The sequence below is a fragment of the Pholis gunnellus genome (assembly GCF_910591455.1).
Source record: "Pholis gunnellus genome assembly, chromosome: 3".
Classification (NCBI taxonomy): Eukaryota; Metazoa; Chordata; class Actinopteri; order Perciformes; family Pholidae; genus Pholis; species Pholis gunnellus.
In genome coordinates, this window is record NC_136529.1 from 17,639,430 (window position 1) to 17,656,596 (window position 17,167).

At 42.9% G+C, this 17,167-nt stretch overlaps 2 protein-coding genes across 3 annotated transcripts in view; one reads left to right on the forward strand and one right to left on the reverse strand.

Annotated features, from left to right (window-relative positions):
* srgap2 (SLIT-ROBO Rho GTPase activating protein 2) overlaps window positions 1-7,473 on the reverse strand; it is a 44,490-nt gene extending 37,017 nt beyond the window's left edge. For both annotated transcript variants that reach the window (XM_079185100.1, XM_079185099.1), the window contains exon 1: window positions 7,096-7,473. In XM_079185100.1, coding sequence (XP_079041226.1) covers window positions 7,096-7,162 — 67 coding nt within the window. In that variant the 5' untranslated portion in view covers window positions 7,163-7,473. The remainder of the gene's footprint in view (window positions 1-7,095) is intronic.
* A 1,112-nt stretch (window positions 7,474-8,585) lies between these two features.
* Window positions 8,586-13,229, forward strand: LOC306694178 (protein FAM72A). The gene is made up of 4 exons (XM_079156915.1): window positions 8,586-9,082; window positions 9,318-9,395; window positions 10,031-10,155; window positions 10,252-13,229. The coding sequence occupies exons 1-4, from the start codon at window positions 8,931-8,933 to the stop codon at window positions 10,344-10,346; spliced, it is 450 nt and encodes a 149-aa protein (XP_079013041.1). The 5' UTR covers window positions 8,586-8,930; the 3' UTR covers window positions 10,347-13,229.
* Window positions 13,230-17,167: the final 3,938 nt, after the last annotated feature.

Here is a 17,167-nt window from a genome sequence, read left to right on the forward strand (position 1 = left end):
CCTTGCTCGGCTTTATATAAATCCCTCTGTTCTTTAACATGTTCTCACCAACACACAGACACACACAAACATCCTCTCGCTCTCTCTCAGCTGGTTGTGAGTCAGTGTCCGGTGTAGCGGCACAGTGTGTGTGTGTGTGTGTGTGTGTGTGTGTGTGTGTGTGTGTGTGTGTGTGTGTGTGTGTGTGTGTGTGTGTGTGTGTCACATATGCTGAAATCATAAAGAGATGATTATCGGTTTAAACTGCCCCACGGGGGGCGTGTCAAAAAAACGTGCGTGTCACCTTTCATCACGACTGACGGACATCATGGGAGAGGAAAAGAGTGAGACAGAAAAGGAGAGAGAAAGGAGGAGTGAGAAAAACAGAGAGAGTTTGAGTTGAAGACCAGCAGTTCGTTCCACAATGGTCTGATTGTTCACTGGATGTAGGCTGACAGAAAGAAAAAGATTGAAAAAGAGGGAGAGGGAGTTTGGGATTGACGGTCAGTGTGTGTGTGTGTGTGTGTGTGTGTGTGCGTGTGTGTGTGTGAGGGGGAAGGCCAGAGCGCTGCTCTGCTTTTTACATTTTTACACCCTCTCACCGGTTGCTCTGCTGTTGCCGTGTGTGTGTGTGTGTGTGTGAGAGTGTGTGTGTGAGATAAAGAAAGTGAAATTTGAAGGAGGCACCCTAACAGGGGGTCAAGGACCCTATATCAACTATGGGTTCAGGTCACACACACACATAGGCTTGGGCAATGTGACGATATATATACTTTAGAGCTGAAACAATTAGAAAATTAATTGGCAGCAATTCTGATAAATGATTGGTTAAACATTTAAGCAAAGATTCTGCTGGTTCCAGCTTTTAAATGTGTAAACTGGAGCTCTGGGAATCTTTATTCGGACTATTTTCTGACATTTTGCAGACCGAACAACCACTTGATTGAGAAAACAATCAACAACTTATAAGATCATGCAATTTACCATTAGTGGTAACCCTGGACAATAGAAAATTGCTACCAAGACAAGTATGCCTTTAATATCTCTGGTTATATATACTACATTTAAAAGAGTTTAACATCGTCGTAACATTGTGATGAAGGACATTGATTCAGGCTACAGTGATCAATTCATTGAATAATCCAGAGATCTGGTTATTTAGATAGAAAGGCTTCTCAATTGGTTATTTTAAATGCACTATATCACAAAATATGACACATAACAGTTTTTATCCGTATTAACCGCCCCAATACACACATACATGGGCGAGTAGTAACACTGCTGCTCCACTTCATCGCGTCACAGAAACCAACTGTCTGAGTGAAATGCTACAGTTGACTTTATGCAAAAAAACTAAACAGCTAGCTAACAACAAAAACTGCCAAACTGGAGGTGTGTGTGTGTGTGTGTGTGTGTGTGTTTTGCATAAATACATCTGACATCAGATTCGGTGCATTTCTAAATGTGCACGAGGTAACCTATTGACTAGGCACACAAACTGGGTTCACATGGGTGCACCCACACCCACCTTCTCCATCACAGCAGGAACACCTGAAAAGAGGGAGGGGAGATTTCAACCAATCCCAGCATGCCTCAGTGCTGAAGGCCGAGTGAAAGGGGTAGCAGCCAGAGCGTCAGGATTAGCCAACCAGGTCAGACGGAGCATCTGTTGCCCAATCAGAGCATCTGGAACATCTGGCACCAATGAACAGCGGCTGAACTCTGACCTTATAGCCACAACATTCTCCAGCCTTCTCAATCTATTCCCTCATCTCTCTCGGTAACTGACATCTTGGATCTGATACACCTGTTTTTTTTTTTTGGCACACCTGTACAGGTTCATCTGCATATCGTAGCGATAGCAGACATTCCTCTTCTATCTCTCAGCTATCGCCTGTATCCAGAATGCCGGGCTGTAGGCAGGGACCAGTTAGACGTCTCAATCACGCACTCGCTGGCTTGTAAGCAGCGCTCCGTTTATGTGTGCGAGTGCACTGAACTCAGCACTCGGGGTGTTGGTGAATTTAACGCGGTGTGTTTTCTCACAGGTGCCGCAGCGGCCCTGTAGTAAATTGTCATATCGAATACTGAAGAATGAGGGAGCAGGAAAGGTAGAAGGGGGACAGAAAATCAATGAGTGTGTTTTCAGCCACGTCGTGCCTGGTGCTGACACAGCACAAGGCAACCGCTACGGTGCACGCACACACACACACACACACACACACACACGAACAGAAACAACGGTGGGACACCCGGTATGGAACACATTGTTCTATTGTGTCTCATCAAAGGGAACAGAGGATTTTCACTCTGAAAAAAATAAAAACGAGCTTCATTTCTCAGTTCCTCTCTATAGTGGAATAGAGAGTGTGCCGACTGCAGGGCTAAAAAATCATCACACACCGAGCACGGTAGCATCGAGTCTGTGTGTGTGTGTGTGTGTGTGTGTGTGTGTGTGTGTTATGTGATAGGCAGTCGATTCCTTCGCCCGGACACAAAGCGGTGGGCCCAAACAGGAAGCTTCACACACACACACACACACACACACACACACACACACACACACACACACACACACTCCCTGTGCGATCTGCGTGTGTGTGTTTGAGCCTGACTCCTGAACCTCAGTTCCACACAAACATCCTTCCTGGCTGATTATTTTAAGCTCTGTTAGCATTTTTAATTCTGCCCCCCCCCCTGTTCCCTTTGTTCCCCTCCTCTGACAGACATCCACACACAGAAGTCAATCCAACAACCGTCCAGTTGTGTGATTGACTTGTGGTGCACCACAAAACTCACTCAATACAGTCCGGTCCTAATGGACTAGGGGTTATTAAGAAGAACACACACACACACACACACACACACACACAAAGCCGTAAGAAGGACCACTAATTGATTAGCTTACAGATGTCTTCTCACATCCTTCCACCCATGTGTGATGTTTGCTGACGTGAACGCGTCAACGTTACAACAACAACAATGGAGCTTCTCTCTGTTCTGTCACGTCTCCATTCCTTCTGCCTCTTACTGCTTCATAACTGAGAAGCAGAACCTCCCTGCAATTTGCGTCAGAGGATCGTGAGGACCCCTCTGCAGCAGCCCTGCTCCTCCTGATCAAATATACATCAATCAACCAGAACACACACACACACACACACACACACACACAGAAATATCCAGCCCGGCCACAGAGCCTCACACACACACACACAATCCTGCTGTGTCATCACCTTTCCTATTGTATGCTAGTGAAAGCAGCCATTTATCTTAAATAATATGTCTCTGGCTGCCTTGTAAACAGGCAGCGCAGTAATGTACACGTAGGCAGACGCACCAGTTTATGGCCACCGGCACTCATCCCTCTTTGGGGGAAAAACACATCAACGTCAGATCTGCAGCAGAGCTTGAATGAGATTATTACTCTTGAAAATGATCAGTCTACATCTGTACGGAGACGCCGCCTGTGCATGCCTCTTTGTGTGCGGGTATTTAGTCTAAAGAAGACCAATACAAGTTATTCAGCACTTCATCAGATTAGCTGGCCGTACGTACCTCTCTGCATTTATCAAAAAAGAAAAACACAGAAAATGTCAGCAGTGGTAATTATTTGAAAAGACAGCCACTTATTAACATTCCCAGATGTGTAAAACTCTTGACAGCTGCTGAAGCACTGAGCCAAAATGTACTTGAAAAATGAAACATCTGTCAAATGTTTTCAAAGACTCAGCACTCCCTAATTTTCCTCCCCAATGTTTCACATTGCCGGAATTAAAGCTTTCCATTTAAACATCCAGGCGAGCTTGCCGACTGGCAGGCGAGTGTTGGGCGGCGATAGCTGGTGGATGTGCATCGACTGGATGAATGCGACGAAGGCTGCGATAGTGACAAACCTCTTTCTAAAAGCAAAAGTAGCTTTCTTGACTCAATTCCATTTAAGTGCTCCGTGACCTACGGGTGGAAGGTGCTCAGCTCATTCCTTAACTCCATTTAGGCTTTCTATAACCATTTACTGTTGGAACATTCCTATCGCTCTTTTAAAATGTGTCTCACTCACTTACTCTCGCTATCTTTCCCTTTTTCGTCCCCCCCTTTCATTTACTCTCTTTTTTTCTGTCAGTCTCTCTCTCTCTCTCACACACACCCTCTTCCTGAGCAGTAGGAACATTCCTTGCATCAGCCAGAATCCCATATTAGAGCATCAGCACTCTGCCTTTGTGAGAATAACACAGGCTGAGGAAAGGATGGTGTTATTTAAGCATTGATGCGCATATGCGCGCATGTGTGTGTGTGTGTGTGTGTGTGTGTGTGTGTGTGTGTGTGTGTGTGTGTGTGTGTGTGTGTGTGTGTGTGTGTGTGTGTGCGCATTTACAAAAGCAATATTCTTCAGCTCACATGTCAGCAGGTGAGATGACAGCGTCCATGACATCCCCGTAGCTACTTTAGGTAATCGCTTCACAACAACTCTGCAATTATTTTATTTTTTTTAGCGCGGCCCTCCGCCGAGGACATGCCCTGTCTCGCAATGTTAACAAAAGTGAGGAATAACTTGTATATCCGGCTTGAAACTCTAAATGGGTTCTTCCTTGGCCCTTCCACCAAGGGTCAGGAACATCAAGACAGTCTTTTTTTTTCTTTTCGTATCTCTGCTGAAAAACAAACAAACAAACCAAAAAACATAACCGCCTTAATCGTCATGGGCAGGGGAGGGCGCTTAGCATAATTAGGACCGACGCATTCATCGAGTGCTCGAGTTATTTTGCCCTGCGTGAATGTTAGAATGTGCATCGTGCATCTTCCTCTCTCCTGCAGCAGAGATGTACGAACGTAAGCCATGAGAGGATTTACATTTATTTCCCCCATGATGCAGCAGGGTGAAAAGACTAGTATTCATGTTGCCTGATACCTAGCCGTACGGGTTTGAATCTTCAGCTGGCCGGACTGCAATAGCATGCAAAAATATAAACGAGACGTTACGCGTGCGTTCGCAAATACAGGGAGACAGAAGTGACGTGCGTGTGCTTTATGTATTGCTGCTCGATACCCTCCATTAGAGAACATCTCACAGCCGCGTGCAGGGTAATGACAGACTGTCTGTGTCTGCCAGAGAAGGCAGACTGCTGGGAATGTCACAGCAGACACACGGCACCTGGAGACGCCTCTACAGATGGGGGTGAAAAAAAAAAAGCCCACAAAACCAAACAGTAATGAGGATGCACAGGTTTTTATCCTTTCATCTGCTCCTTCCAGATAAGGACGCTGGTATGTGGGGAAAACGTGTGGACAGAGTGAGATAGCTCAACGCCGCTGTTGGCTTGGGAGCTGTGAAGTAACTGACAGGAGGAATCGATGCGGAAGGTCGATGGACAAACATTAAGTCCACAAGCTGACAAACACGGCAGACAGGCCCCACAATGCAGCACGGACAGAGGGCCTTCACACAGGCTGGCAAGCATGAACGGCGGTCTACCGGGACGCTGAGACAACGGCGCTAAAGTCACTGTGGTGACAGATAAAGGGCTCTGCAGATAGGCAGGTAAACAAGAGGAAGTGGCTAATAAGGAGGGGGTAAACAATGAGCTGAGTCGAGTTGCTCTGGAGTCATCCCTCCATTCATTTAACTGACAAGACTACCTGTTAGAATATGCGACCAAAATCAAACCCCTGCCCAGATGTTGTGTAGACAAGTGAGAAATGAAGTGGTGCAACATAATAAACTCAGATGCCTCCACACAGGGCAAGACGGGATCACTTAAAAGGTTTGATATGAGATTGACCTCGATCATATGGCGCGGCATTCGCAGCCATCAGATCTCAGCTCATTTTTTAAACGCCTATGATTAGATTTTGGACGAACGCGTTTAGAGTTCTGGAAACAGTTTTGCCATTTCGTCTGGCTTCCGTCGTCTCCACACTTCACTACGACCACTTGTGTTGTTTGTTTCCTTTAATGTGTCATCCGCCTGCACGTCAGCACCAGCGATTCAAGTTTTCCAACGCAGTGACAACACTTGCGCTCCACAACTCGACCGACTTGCTGCTCTATCCTACAAAGTTGCAGGTGGCCAAAGCTCCCAAAAGAGGGAATAGGAGGGCTACCTAGGTGATAACGTTGTAGACGTAGCTGGGAAAAGGACATAAGAAGTGTGTGCAGTGGAAACATGCTGTCCATGAGGAGAGCAATATCCTGTCCTCTCTCATCCACATCCCACCCCCCCCCCCCCCCTTTTCCTGCCACCTCTGTGCTTCCTCTCTCCTCCCCAGCCTATACCCCACTGACCTAAACTAGATCTGATAAGCAATCACTGGAGCTCTGACTGACGTTGTCCAGCTGAATACAGTGCGCCTGCCTGGCGACAGAAACATCCACGCACACACGCACGCACGCACACGCATACCAATCAGCCAGTACACATCTGAACGCCCCTTTCTAACCACTGCAATCTGCTCTCCCATGTCCAAGATCGTGGTAATGTGCGACACCAATGAACTGTGATTAAAGCACGAGCCTTAGCACAAATGGATCAATTAATTGCAATCTGCTTTAAAGCCATGCACACACACACACACTTGCAGCATGCACGGACGGCAGCGCACACCAGCAGACACGCAGGAGACAGCGAGGGAGAGAAAACGCCCTGCCTTGTTCCATGTCGAAACCCTGAGCCCTCTGGGTCGTCTACACTCAACGCACACACACACCACCTTCACATACGCTTTTCTTTAGAGACCGTATATAGAGACCACATCTGGACAAAAGAAAAAAACACTGATTTCTGAGCGAGTTTTGTTTTCCCGTCTTTGTTGGCCAAATGTGCGCTGCGTTAGAGGCGAGCACGTTTTAAGGGACACGCTGATTATGATGTTCTGGTTGCAAATGTTGATGATAATGGATCGTCAACGTCCGAATAATGGCAACGAACCTTTATAAATGGCGATGCAAAGGAAAGCGTACCCCACCGTACGCCTGATAGGAGAGGGTACAGAAAACCCATGCAGTCGACCAATTCACCGAAAACCCCGCTACATAGTAAAGAAAGCGCAGATTTAACGGTGCATTGCGTTCGTTCCTGTGCTGTATCTTAACACACGAGACGCTTTAAAACAAAGTTTTACCTTTGACTTGAGTTTCATATTCGGCCACTATCTCCTTGTCCTTTCGGAATTTCGCCGGAGACGTCATGGCTGAGTTTGGAGATCAAACCGCTTGCCCTCGCAGCGAAGTCAATTTTGTCACAATCGATGCAACAAAAAAAAGAAAGAAAAATAATCAGCCGTAGACTTGATGGATGCCACACCGGAACCAGGTTTTGAAAAGGGGGGAAAAAAGAGCCCAGATGCGAGTTTGCGGCTCCTCAGTGTCGGCGCGGATCTGTATTGTCTCCCTGCCTCTGTTCACTCCGGGCGCATTGTGAGTTTGGCGCTGCTGCTGCTGCTGCTGCTGTGTGTTCCCATCCGCCTCACCGCCTCCTCAAAACCGGTTATGGTGCAAACAACTTCAAGTGAAAGGAGATGCATTCCCTTTTTGAAAAAAAAAATGAACAGCGATGGCATGTCAGTCCGCACTTCCAGAAGTTTTTCTCTCTAATATATATATATTTGCGCTGAGCGGGTATTGTGCTCTCTGCCAGCTGCCCTCCCGCCTGTCTAAACTAAGCCGCTCTCCTCTAACCCCCTCCTGAAGTGAGAGAGAGGAGGAACACCGAGTGCATATGGAGGGGCAGGCTGGTCTCCACTGGTCAGCCCCAGTGCGCAGGACAGGCATGGATGCACACATGGATGGTATTCACTTTGGTTTCATTTGTTGCAGATAAGCCCCCCAACTGCATGTAAAAAGTCCCACACGTGTGTGTCTTGTTCAACCAGGTGAACTGATAAGTTATAAAGCAATATTTCTATGACCGATCAGTTACAATGTGAGGATGCACAGATGGGTAAAGTGAGCAAACATGGGTTTAATTGTTACTTCATATATCCTTTCAATAGCGTTGTCTCAGACAGGAGACAATGTGTTTTACATATGTCTTTATGATGAATGTCTGTGACTGCATAACCGAGTATTTTGCAAACGAAACCGCAAATTATTCTTAAGTTAGCTAGCTAGCTACGGTTAGCCCCAAAATTGGCCAAAACCCAAGCAATTCTATAACTCTGTCTATCTATGCCCACTGATGACATTGTTCGACATAATGGAAATGCATTTGAATTGTTGTGTACTCCGCAACAACAACGTCTAACATAAAGAGTGTCATTTAAATTGCTGTCTATTTAACAGACGACCCATCTCTCCACGCATTAACTTTTAAGCACCAACTGAACGACAAGCCCCGCCTTCTGTGACGATTGGTCGAACAGAATTTGAGTGACATGCCAGCACACCAATGGGTCTTCGGGATTTTTGAACGTGGGCTTTTCAACGATAATTTATAACCAATTAAAATCCGACTTTGTAACGAAGCTGTCCAATGACGTTGGTTACCATGGAAAGTATCCAATCAGAGTCAGATATACAGTCTTTTAAAGATAGTTTCAGGAAGTACCGTTAAATACCAGGAAGTTGTAAACAAAGCTGACAGCGTTTGAGTTAGCTGTTAACCACATCCGAATGGATGCTAAGGCAGTCGTGTGAAACAGGCTAGATATCGTGTACCTATCAATAATACAGTTAACAACTTTCTTTTATATAGAAATCCTTTCCGTGCGTTTGTTCTATAAGCTGACGTTAGCGTTAGCCTTCCGTTTTGTCGTTAGGAAAGGCTAACGTTTGCACACGGACGTTAGTGTTAGCGTCAACGCTTGCGAAGTTAACGGCAAAATCGAGGTTTATCATCCCGAATTGAACGCGCAGTGAGCAACATCAGTCCGCGATTCTTGTTTTGTTTTTTTTCTGCTGCATTTGCTGTTTGGGAACAAAAAGAGCGAGAGAGCACGTCCATCTTAGCAGGACAACAATGTCTACATCGAACGCTAATTTCAAAAACAAGTGTGTGACCCAGGTGAACTGCATGTTTTGTGAAAGTCTGCTCTGCACGAGAGGCATGAAAGCCGTGCTTCTCGCAGACACGGAGGTTGAGCTCTTTTCGACTGATATACCTCCCAACAGGTAAGTGCTAATCTAGCTAGCAACGCTGCTAGCCTTTGTTTATGTCTGCTGTTGTTGCCAGGGTAAGATGTTCTGGAAGCAAACCGCAGCTAACTGACTTCGAACGGAACATTTGGTGGGAATAGGGACACACACTGTGATTAACAGGATTTGTTGCATGAAAATGTGAAATTAATGTGGGTTTTAACCTTTCATGGCTTTGTTTGTTTCTCATTACACGCACCCTCCCCCCAAGAACTGTTGACTTTGTGGCCAGCTGCTACTCTACTGAAAGCTGCAAATGCAAACTGAGAGACATCGCTTGTCTCAAGTGGTATGTAAAGTTCCTCTATAGCCTGCAGGGTTTGCTTTAGGAAGACCATCTGCTAATGTGAGATGGTAATACAAAATCACAGTTAGCACAGCAAACAAGCAGGTCTTTCCCATGTACCTGTTTTTTAATAATATACACCTGTAGAGCTGCAGTGTAGTGTTTAATTGATGTTTAATAGATCAACCATCAAATAAATAGAAGGGCAATAGTGAAAAATGTCCATACTAATCCAAAGATATTCAATTTACAGTTATATAAAACTGAGAAAAGCTGCAAATTCTCATATGTAAGAAGCTAAAACCAGTGCATTGTTGGTGTTTCTACTTAAAGTGTCTCAAATAATGAATTAGCAAAATAGTTGCCCATTAATTGTCTGTGAAATAACTGTAGATTAATTGTCTCTATACACCTTTAGTAAACAGGACATTTTGCCATTCTGCATTTTAAAGGAGCGTTTGGTGCTACAGTGAGGCTTTATGGAACCTCTTTTGTATTCCCAGGCCTTTTGTTGTTGTTGTACACAGGGCAAAAACAAGCATCTGTTAGATAATAGGTACCCGCTAGTGGATTAGCACGTTTCAAAAGTGCCCCCAGTAAAGTGCTGACACACGTTTCTTCTTTATCCTCTCTCCCAGCGGTAATGTTGTGGGCTATCATGTCGTGGCCCCCTGTAAACCCTGCCTGCTCTCCTGTAACAATGGCCATTTCTGGATGTTCAACAGCGACGCGGTATCTACTCTCAACAGACTGGATGCGACAGGTCAGGAGGAACTCCCCTCGATCACATTGGAATTCTTTGCAGTTTTGCCCTGTTGAATGTGTTTTCATGAGCGCTCACCCTCCAATGTGTATACAGGTCTGAATCTGCTCCTGTGGGGAGATCTTCCCGAACTGGATGACAGTGAGAATGAAGAATCAGAAAGCCCGTTAGAGGAGGAGTGTATTAGGTAGGCGCGGCAAGGGGACAATGTGAGAGACCCTGGAAAGCCAACGTTTGAGGTGGAGCTAGAAGAGTGTACAAACCATGCTTGAGAGAAAAGAGACACTTCAAATTGCAATTTAATACTGAATCATATAGGGCATAAAAGTTCTGCTGTACTGCTCTGTATGGGTTGAAAACTAAAACCACATCTGGCCACACCCCAATCAGTGATGTCACAGCAGGTGTTTTGCCTTTGACAGCTGATGGAGAACACCTGCTCCGACGTCACTGATTGGAGTGTGGCCAGAAACGCAACATGCTCCAAAGTTGGCACCTACAGAGAAAAGTGCAGCAAAAGTTGTAGGCTCTGTGTAAATTAGTGTTGAATTACACTTGAACCCGTGACCACGCCTTTCCTCATCACTGTTCACTGTTAAAAAGCACAGACGCACACATGTTCTTTACTCTCTTATTCTTTTCTTAGTAAATTTGCATGGGTTACTATGAAACGTGGCCGACGTAGGCGGGAAATACCAAACGACTAGACCACTTAATCTAGTGTATTCTACGTCTCATCACGGAGTCTTCACGGAGCTCACGGTTCTGATCGGCCTCGTGAGAAGTTGGGGCCGTGGTATGAGAAGTCAATGGAACTTATTCAACGGATGCTGTGCTTTTTCACACCGTTTACGTTCAGTCCAAATTTCCATGATGAGATGACCACACTTTGCCTGCCTTCTTCTTAATGGCAGTGATTATCTGTACATTGAATATGCTGTAATAAGCAAAAACTCCCATAAGAGTTACGTCTTCAAGGCTTATATTTTCTCTGTGTGGCTGAGGGCTGACTGAACAAGCTAGTCTCGAAATGTACGCTCCCATGCAACTAAACTGCACTCTCGATTACATTTCAAGGGATTTATTATTATTATTATTAAACCTATTTTCCTCCAGTTGCAGCTTTAAATTGTTTTGAACGTGTGGTTAACAAACACAAAAACTAAAAAAAGCTACAAAACAATTGTTTTGGGTTTAGGCAACAAAAGTACTTCTTGGTTATGTTTAAGCAACTAAAGTACTTACTCTCATTTGAGACTTATTTGTGAAACATCAAACTTAATCCACAACAAACTATGTTTCCTCGAAACGTTACTCACATGCCGTTTCGTTGAATGGAAACATCATTTTTAGGAGACAGGGCTGGACTGATAGTTGGAGTGCTTTTTGAATCCCGTGTATTGAAGAAATAGCACAATGATTGAATGATTGAGATATATATATATATATATATATAAATAAATAAACATACACTCCTTGCTTTTTAAGGGCATATATGATTTATGTTACCTTACGATCTGACGTTCTATCAGTGATACATTTAAACATGATAATACAGTGTTACACACTTGACAGCAGCAGGATATGCTTAACACCCAGATGAATATGACCGTAGCGGTATCTGATACTAACATACTAACTTATGCATAGGGTGTGCTTCCACAAAGGCCCGGAGCAGCTGAATTTTAAAGTTCCGTTTTTTGGTAAGAGCTCAACTCAAGTAATACGTTCCCAGTTTAATGACGATGATGATGGAAAGCTAGAATGGGAGCTAACAAAAGTGCACCTTTGCAAAACTTAATAACTTTCAATTTGGATTATTAAGCAAAATGATGAACACACGAGTTCCAAACGGATTCCCGCGTCCACGCTCTGTTTTTGTTCGTGTTCAGTTTCATGTAGCAGCATAACTGTAGCAGCTAGAGAAAAGACAACTCCAAAGAATCATGAAACATATCGAAGATATATTGATTGATATTGAACTTGCACACTTGGCTAACCTTCTAAAAACTATAGTTGTGTCATTTGAGGCCAGCTTATTGAATAGCATTTCACAATTTTAAGTAATTTTGTTGTGAAGTTGAGCTGAAGTCAGTGGAGCTGACCATAAAACTCTCAACCCTCAATATTCTCTCGGCCTTACTGATGCTGTGATTGCTGACAATGACTTTTTGTTGAGCTGTGGACTCTCTGTTGATGCTGCGTTGGTAGTTGGTCATCACCAACTGACCAGGCCTTCTCCTCAGTCTGTGTCGTGTCAGACACAGGCCTCAACGTCCTCCAGTCACAAGGGACTCAAACGCAGCGCCATCCTCCTGCTCCTCTTTCTTGTTTCACTGCTGTGCCCTGCTGATGCTACGACCCCGTCTTAAAGTAACGGTCCTTCTGTGAGTAAGTGAGAGTTGCCTGCATTGTCAGCAAACATAGACTGTCACTTCTTACCTGAAGACAAAGGATAAAAGAAGTAGGTCTTTTTTTTTACTTTAATTGGCCTCTGTGTTGATCTGTGCTGTAGCCTTCAGTTGTAGGGAAAATACACACAGAGGAGGAAATCTTTCACGTCATTCACCTTTAAGTTGTAACTGACAGTCTGCTACACTTGCACACCAAATACTGTTAATATGGTAAACCGTTAGGATAAAGTTTATTAGCTAGGTATTTATTAAATCCACGAACCAAATACCAATAACCACATACTTCCTTTTTGTTTACAAGCTTTGTTTACAAATGCATTGGTTTGTATTGTGCTACAGTACTTATGTTTTTGTTCAGGTATTTAATATTTCATTTGTGATGTAGTGCTTTGTTTTGTATGTTTGGATGTGTACAGTTTTACCTCAAGAAGGTATCATATGCGAGCTTCCTCTGGCTAGGACAATTGTCATGATAATCAAATCAAAAGAAATATATTTAAATGGCTGTTTCTGACGTGAATAACTTTGATTAACATGCCCTGCTGAAAAAATATGTATATTTTGGAATTGCACTGAAACTGCATTGGTAGTTTGAAAAAAAAAGTGATTTGTTGTTTTGTATGCTTGTTAAATTAATAAACTTTTTTTTTTTCAAAATATCTTAAATGCCCTGTAGTTGTGTTGTCATTTGTTCTAGTTTAGATCCACGTTAACTTCTACCCACATATCTGCTGCTTAACCTGGGCTTCACAGAAGAGTGGCATTGCATGACTCACACACTCAAGTTTACACATTCTCACAAATCATATTTATATACTTGTGTCTTGTTTTAGTTGATCCTTATTACACTGGTACACACAAGAGCCTGTTATGTCATTGAGAGAAAAACATGCTTTTGAGTAATATATTGAACTTGGTTTGCCACATTCTGCATCGTCGGCACATGACCCTGAGTTCTCTCTAACTTACTGTGTACAGATGACTGCCAAGAAGTCTGAATGAATTTATCAAACGGTCAAGTTAGTTTTATTTATAGTCACAAATTATACGCGTGTCAGCACACCAAGTGAAAAGTTGATTAAACATTTACAATCAAGAAAAAGGATAATCCTCCTCATTATGTGTGTTCCCTATAACCAACAAAAAGATGGCGGTTGTCTGGATGCCACAACCTCAGACAGTATCCATGTGTGTTTGTGTGTGTATCTCAAAGGGAATTGGTCATCACTAATGTTGCATTAAACAGTTTCATCGGAAAAAGCAGGGGGACCTTTTTAAGCTATCTCTGACCTAGAGAGTTGCCGTAGTTCAATGATTCTGTCCGTGCATCGGTATTGGGTATTTTCATTCATGCTCTTTGCAGATTTGTAATATTCATCAACAACTTTTCCACCGAGGAGTCTGACACTTTCGCTGATGAGCTGCATTTATACACGGGTTATAAGATGCTTTTGTTTTGTGAACAGGTTTATATTATAAGGGCAGAATGTCTTTGGGCACATTGAAAATTCACAAGTTGGATTGAATAGACAGAACAGAACTATAAATAGAAAAAGATCTTCAACCATAAATACATGGAGAGTCAGACGTGAGGGGAAAGAAATAGTCTTTTATCTGTTCATGTGCCCCAAGAAAACTAGTCCTCCTGTTTCCAGTAGGATCTGAAGTTTGGTGATTTGTTTTTGCATGCCTCCTCCTCAAGAATTCCCTGCTGCTGTTGGGACATGTACAGGGTAATTGAGGTAGTGATGGCAAGAAAAATCATAAAACAAATAGTTGTGGTTCACCCTGTTTTCACAAGTAAGTGTAGCATCTGTCCTACCATCCAAATCACACCCCCACAACATCAGATGTATGTTGTTTTATCTTACACCAACTCATGAGCTGTAACAGCCCCGTCTGTTTTCAGTGCAATTCAATAACTTCCTCACCGCTTCCCCAAAGACATCCAAAGGTCAGGTTGAGGGAAAACTGTGGTTTGGATGTTCTTTCACTTAAAGTCACACTCTGCTTCAACATGGGTTATTCCTATAAAAGAGAACCAGATTCCTGGAACCCAAGAGGAGAAACACAGAAGACATTGCAAGACATTGAATGAATGTGTAGCAGGGTGTTGCTCAATAACAGAATGTGTGCATACAGCACTCAGAGCATTGGTTGCCTTCTTAAATCCAATGTGCTACCTCTCTGGCCCAGTGACAGCCAAGCTGGTTAATCAGGCAGAATGAGCAACATGCTAATACAAGTCTAACAGATCACGTTCTATCAGACCAACCCTGAGCTTCACAAATAAGCAACGCAAGACGGGAACGTCACCCTTCTGTTGAACTGCTTGCAATTCATAGACATGATGCAACCTGTGATAACAAGGCCCTTTACAGGGTCATCGACCAGAAGGATGTGAATCACTGCTTTTTCACAGTGTGAACCTGTTTTCTTTATTTGTTCTGTTTTTTTAAGGGCTGAATTTTGCCTGATTGTGTTTTCCATGATAAAAAAAAAAACAACGGCTTTAAAGAAGTACGCTAGTAGTGTCACGCAGGTCGGCTTTAAGCTGAGCAGGAAACCAGGGAGACCAGGTAGCTAATATGGCAGCTGCTGTGTGTAAATGGTGGACAGGTGTGTGGAACGTACAGCAGCTACAAGCGGGCAGGTGTGCAACGGTTTTACACAAACAGCTGCCAGGTGAGTGGACACACAGTGAGTATAAGATGCAGGGCTCTACGCAGCATTGTTCTTTAAAAAGACAGAATGCTCACAGACTCATTATCCTCGCAAACATGGAAATGGTTCTTTTTTTTTTTTTTTTCTGGCAGAGTTGTGACTCGTCAGGAAGCACAGGTGCAACCAATAACATTAATGACGACCCTGTTTCATTTAAATGTCCTTGTTAGCCACGGTTAGCCAGTGAGCCAGCATGGAGTTCAATTATTGTTATTCATTGCACCTGTGCTAATCATGCTTTGAATGTTGAGAAACAAAAAAGCCCCTATACCACTCAAGCAGTCAGTGCCTCAGGAATAAGTAAAAACAGAAAGCATATTGCGTGATGGAAAAGAAGAACTCAAGTACTTGATTCAATTAACATAATTCAAAAAAATCTTTCCGCATTAGAAAATAACCAATTTTGTCTGGTCCTTGCAAATAATAAATCCTTCACTTTAGAGAAGCTGAGTTACAACAAAATGACCACATTTATGTAAACTGCATCTGTTTAAACCAAATGAAAGTCACAAGTAAAAACACACCTTTGACGGATTTCAGTTCCACTCAAACATTCTTAAAGGTGCTGCACATCTGTCACAGGTGTTTTCAATACTGGCTGATTGGACCTCTCCTCTGGTAGAAGTTGGAAAGCTGAAGGTGTGATTACTTGACCTGCCCTTCCAGGTGAAACAACACTAACAGAATAAAATGAACATGAACACACAGTCCTGAGAATCTGGCAAACACAAGTTACATTATCTAGTATAGGCACTTAAACTACAGTAACTGGAGCAACTGGTTAATTACAAACTCAGACCAACAGTGAAGCCCTCTGATGCTTTGATGGAAAGTCTCATAGAGAACACTCTGGCGCACTCTTTTGGATAAGAGGTGCAATGACACCATTGATACGTTTATTAATCTATTTATTATTTTTCAAATACGAGTATATTGAGAAAAGACTGTTCTTCCTTCACATTGCATTACATCGACACTTGACTGTTCCCCGTTATTTTTATTTCAATGGACAAATGTATTTGGGTAAATGTGTGATCCTCCTCTCAGAGGTTAATCAAGGGAGAAACCTGTAAACACAGCTGGTTATAAATGGAACACATTTAGTTTTTGTACGTTCCCGTCACTTCTATGGTGATCTTTAAGGATTCCTGTAGTTCAGGGCACAGTGATAAAACTCTGATTGTCATGGTTACACAAGCCCAGCCATCTTGGTCCGCTGCTCAAGATGGTCAAGAGTGGAGGAAGGGCATTTCCATGATTAAAAATAAAGCAATCTACTTATTGATTAATATACAGAACTAAACACACGTAACCTGCAGAAAACCACAGGTGCCCCTCATGCAAAAATAAGCACGTAAAATAATGATGAGATCATATCAAATACAAATTGTATTGATAAATAAGCAGGAATAAAAAAAATTGAGGGAAGTATACATGAATTATTAAAGTAACAAAAACATTACAATATATGACATATAGCAAAAATGCAGTTGCGATTATATGTCGATTTGGAAAATCAAATAAAGTTGTGATTTAGTGCTTGTGACACTTCAGTCAAGTTATGAGTGATGATGATTAAATAATTAAATTACTGCTGACGTCTCAACAACTGAACGTCTTTTGCTTTATAGATAATATATAAGCATTTTGCATGTCTTCCAGTTGATCACAATTGAAAATATTTGCCTTAAGAATTATAAAATCAAACAAAGCTATGATATTAACAGAAAGCATTAATAACCCAGATTTAGTGTAGTTTGTCGTTTGATGTTAATAAATAAATAAATGAATACTTTATTTGTTTGGACAATCGATTGTCGAGGTGTCACTAAGCAAATTCAGAAATACTCTGGTCTGGTCAGTATTGCATGATG

Coding starts and splice junctions, on each gene's coding strand:
- LOC306694178 (XM_079156915.1), top strand. CDS start 8,931: ATGTCTACATCGAACGCTAATTTCAAAAACAAGTGTGTGACCCAGGTG. Junction 9,396..10,030: donor GACATCGCTTGTCTCAAGTG/GTATGTAAAGTT, acceptor CCTCTCTCCCAG/CGGTAATGTTGTGGGCTATC. Junction 10,156..10,251: donor CAACAGACTGGATGCGACAG/GTCAGGAGGAAC, acceptor ATGTGTATACAG/GTCTGAATCTGCTCCTGTGG.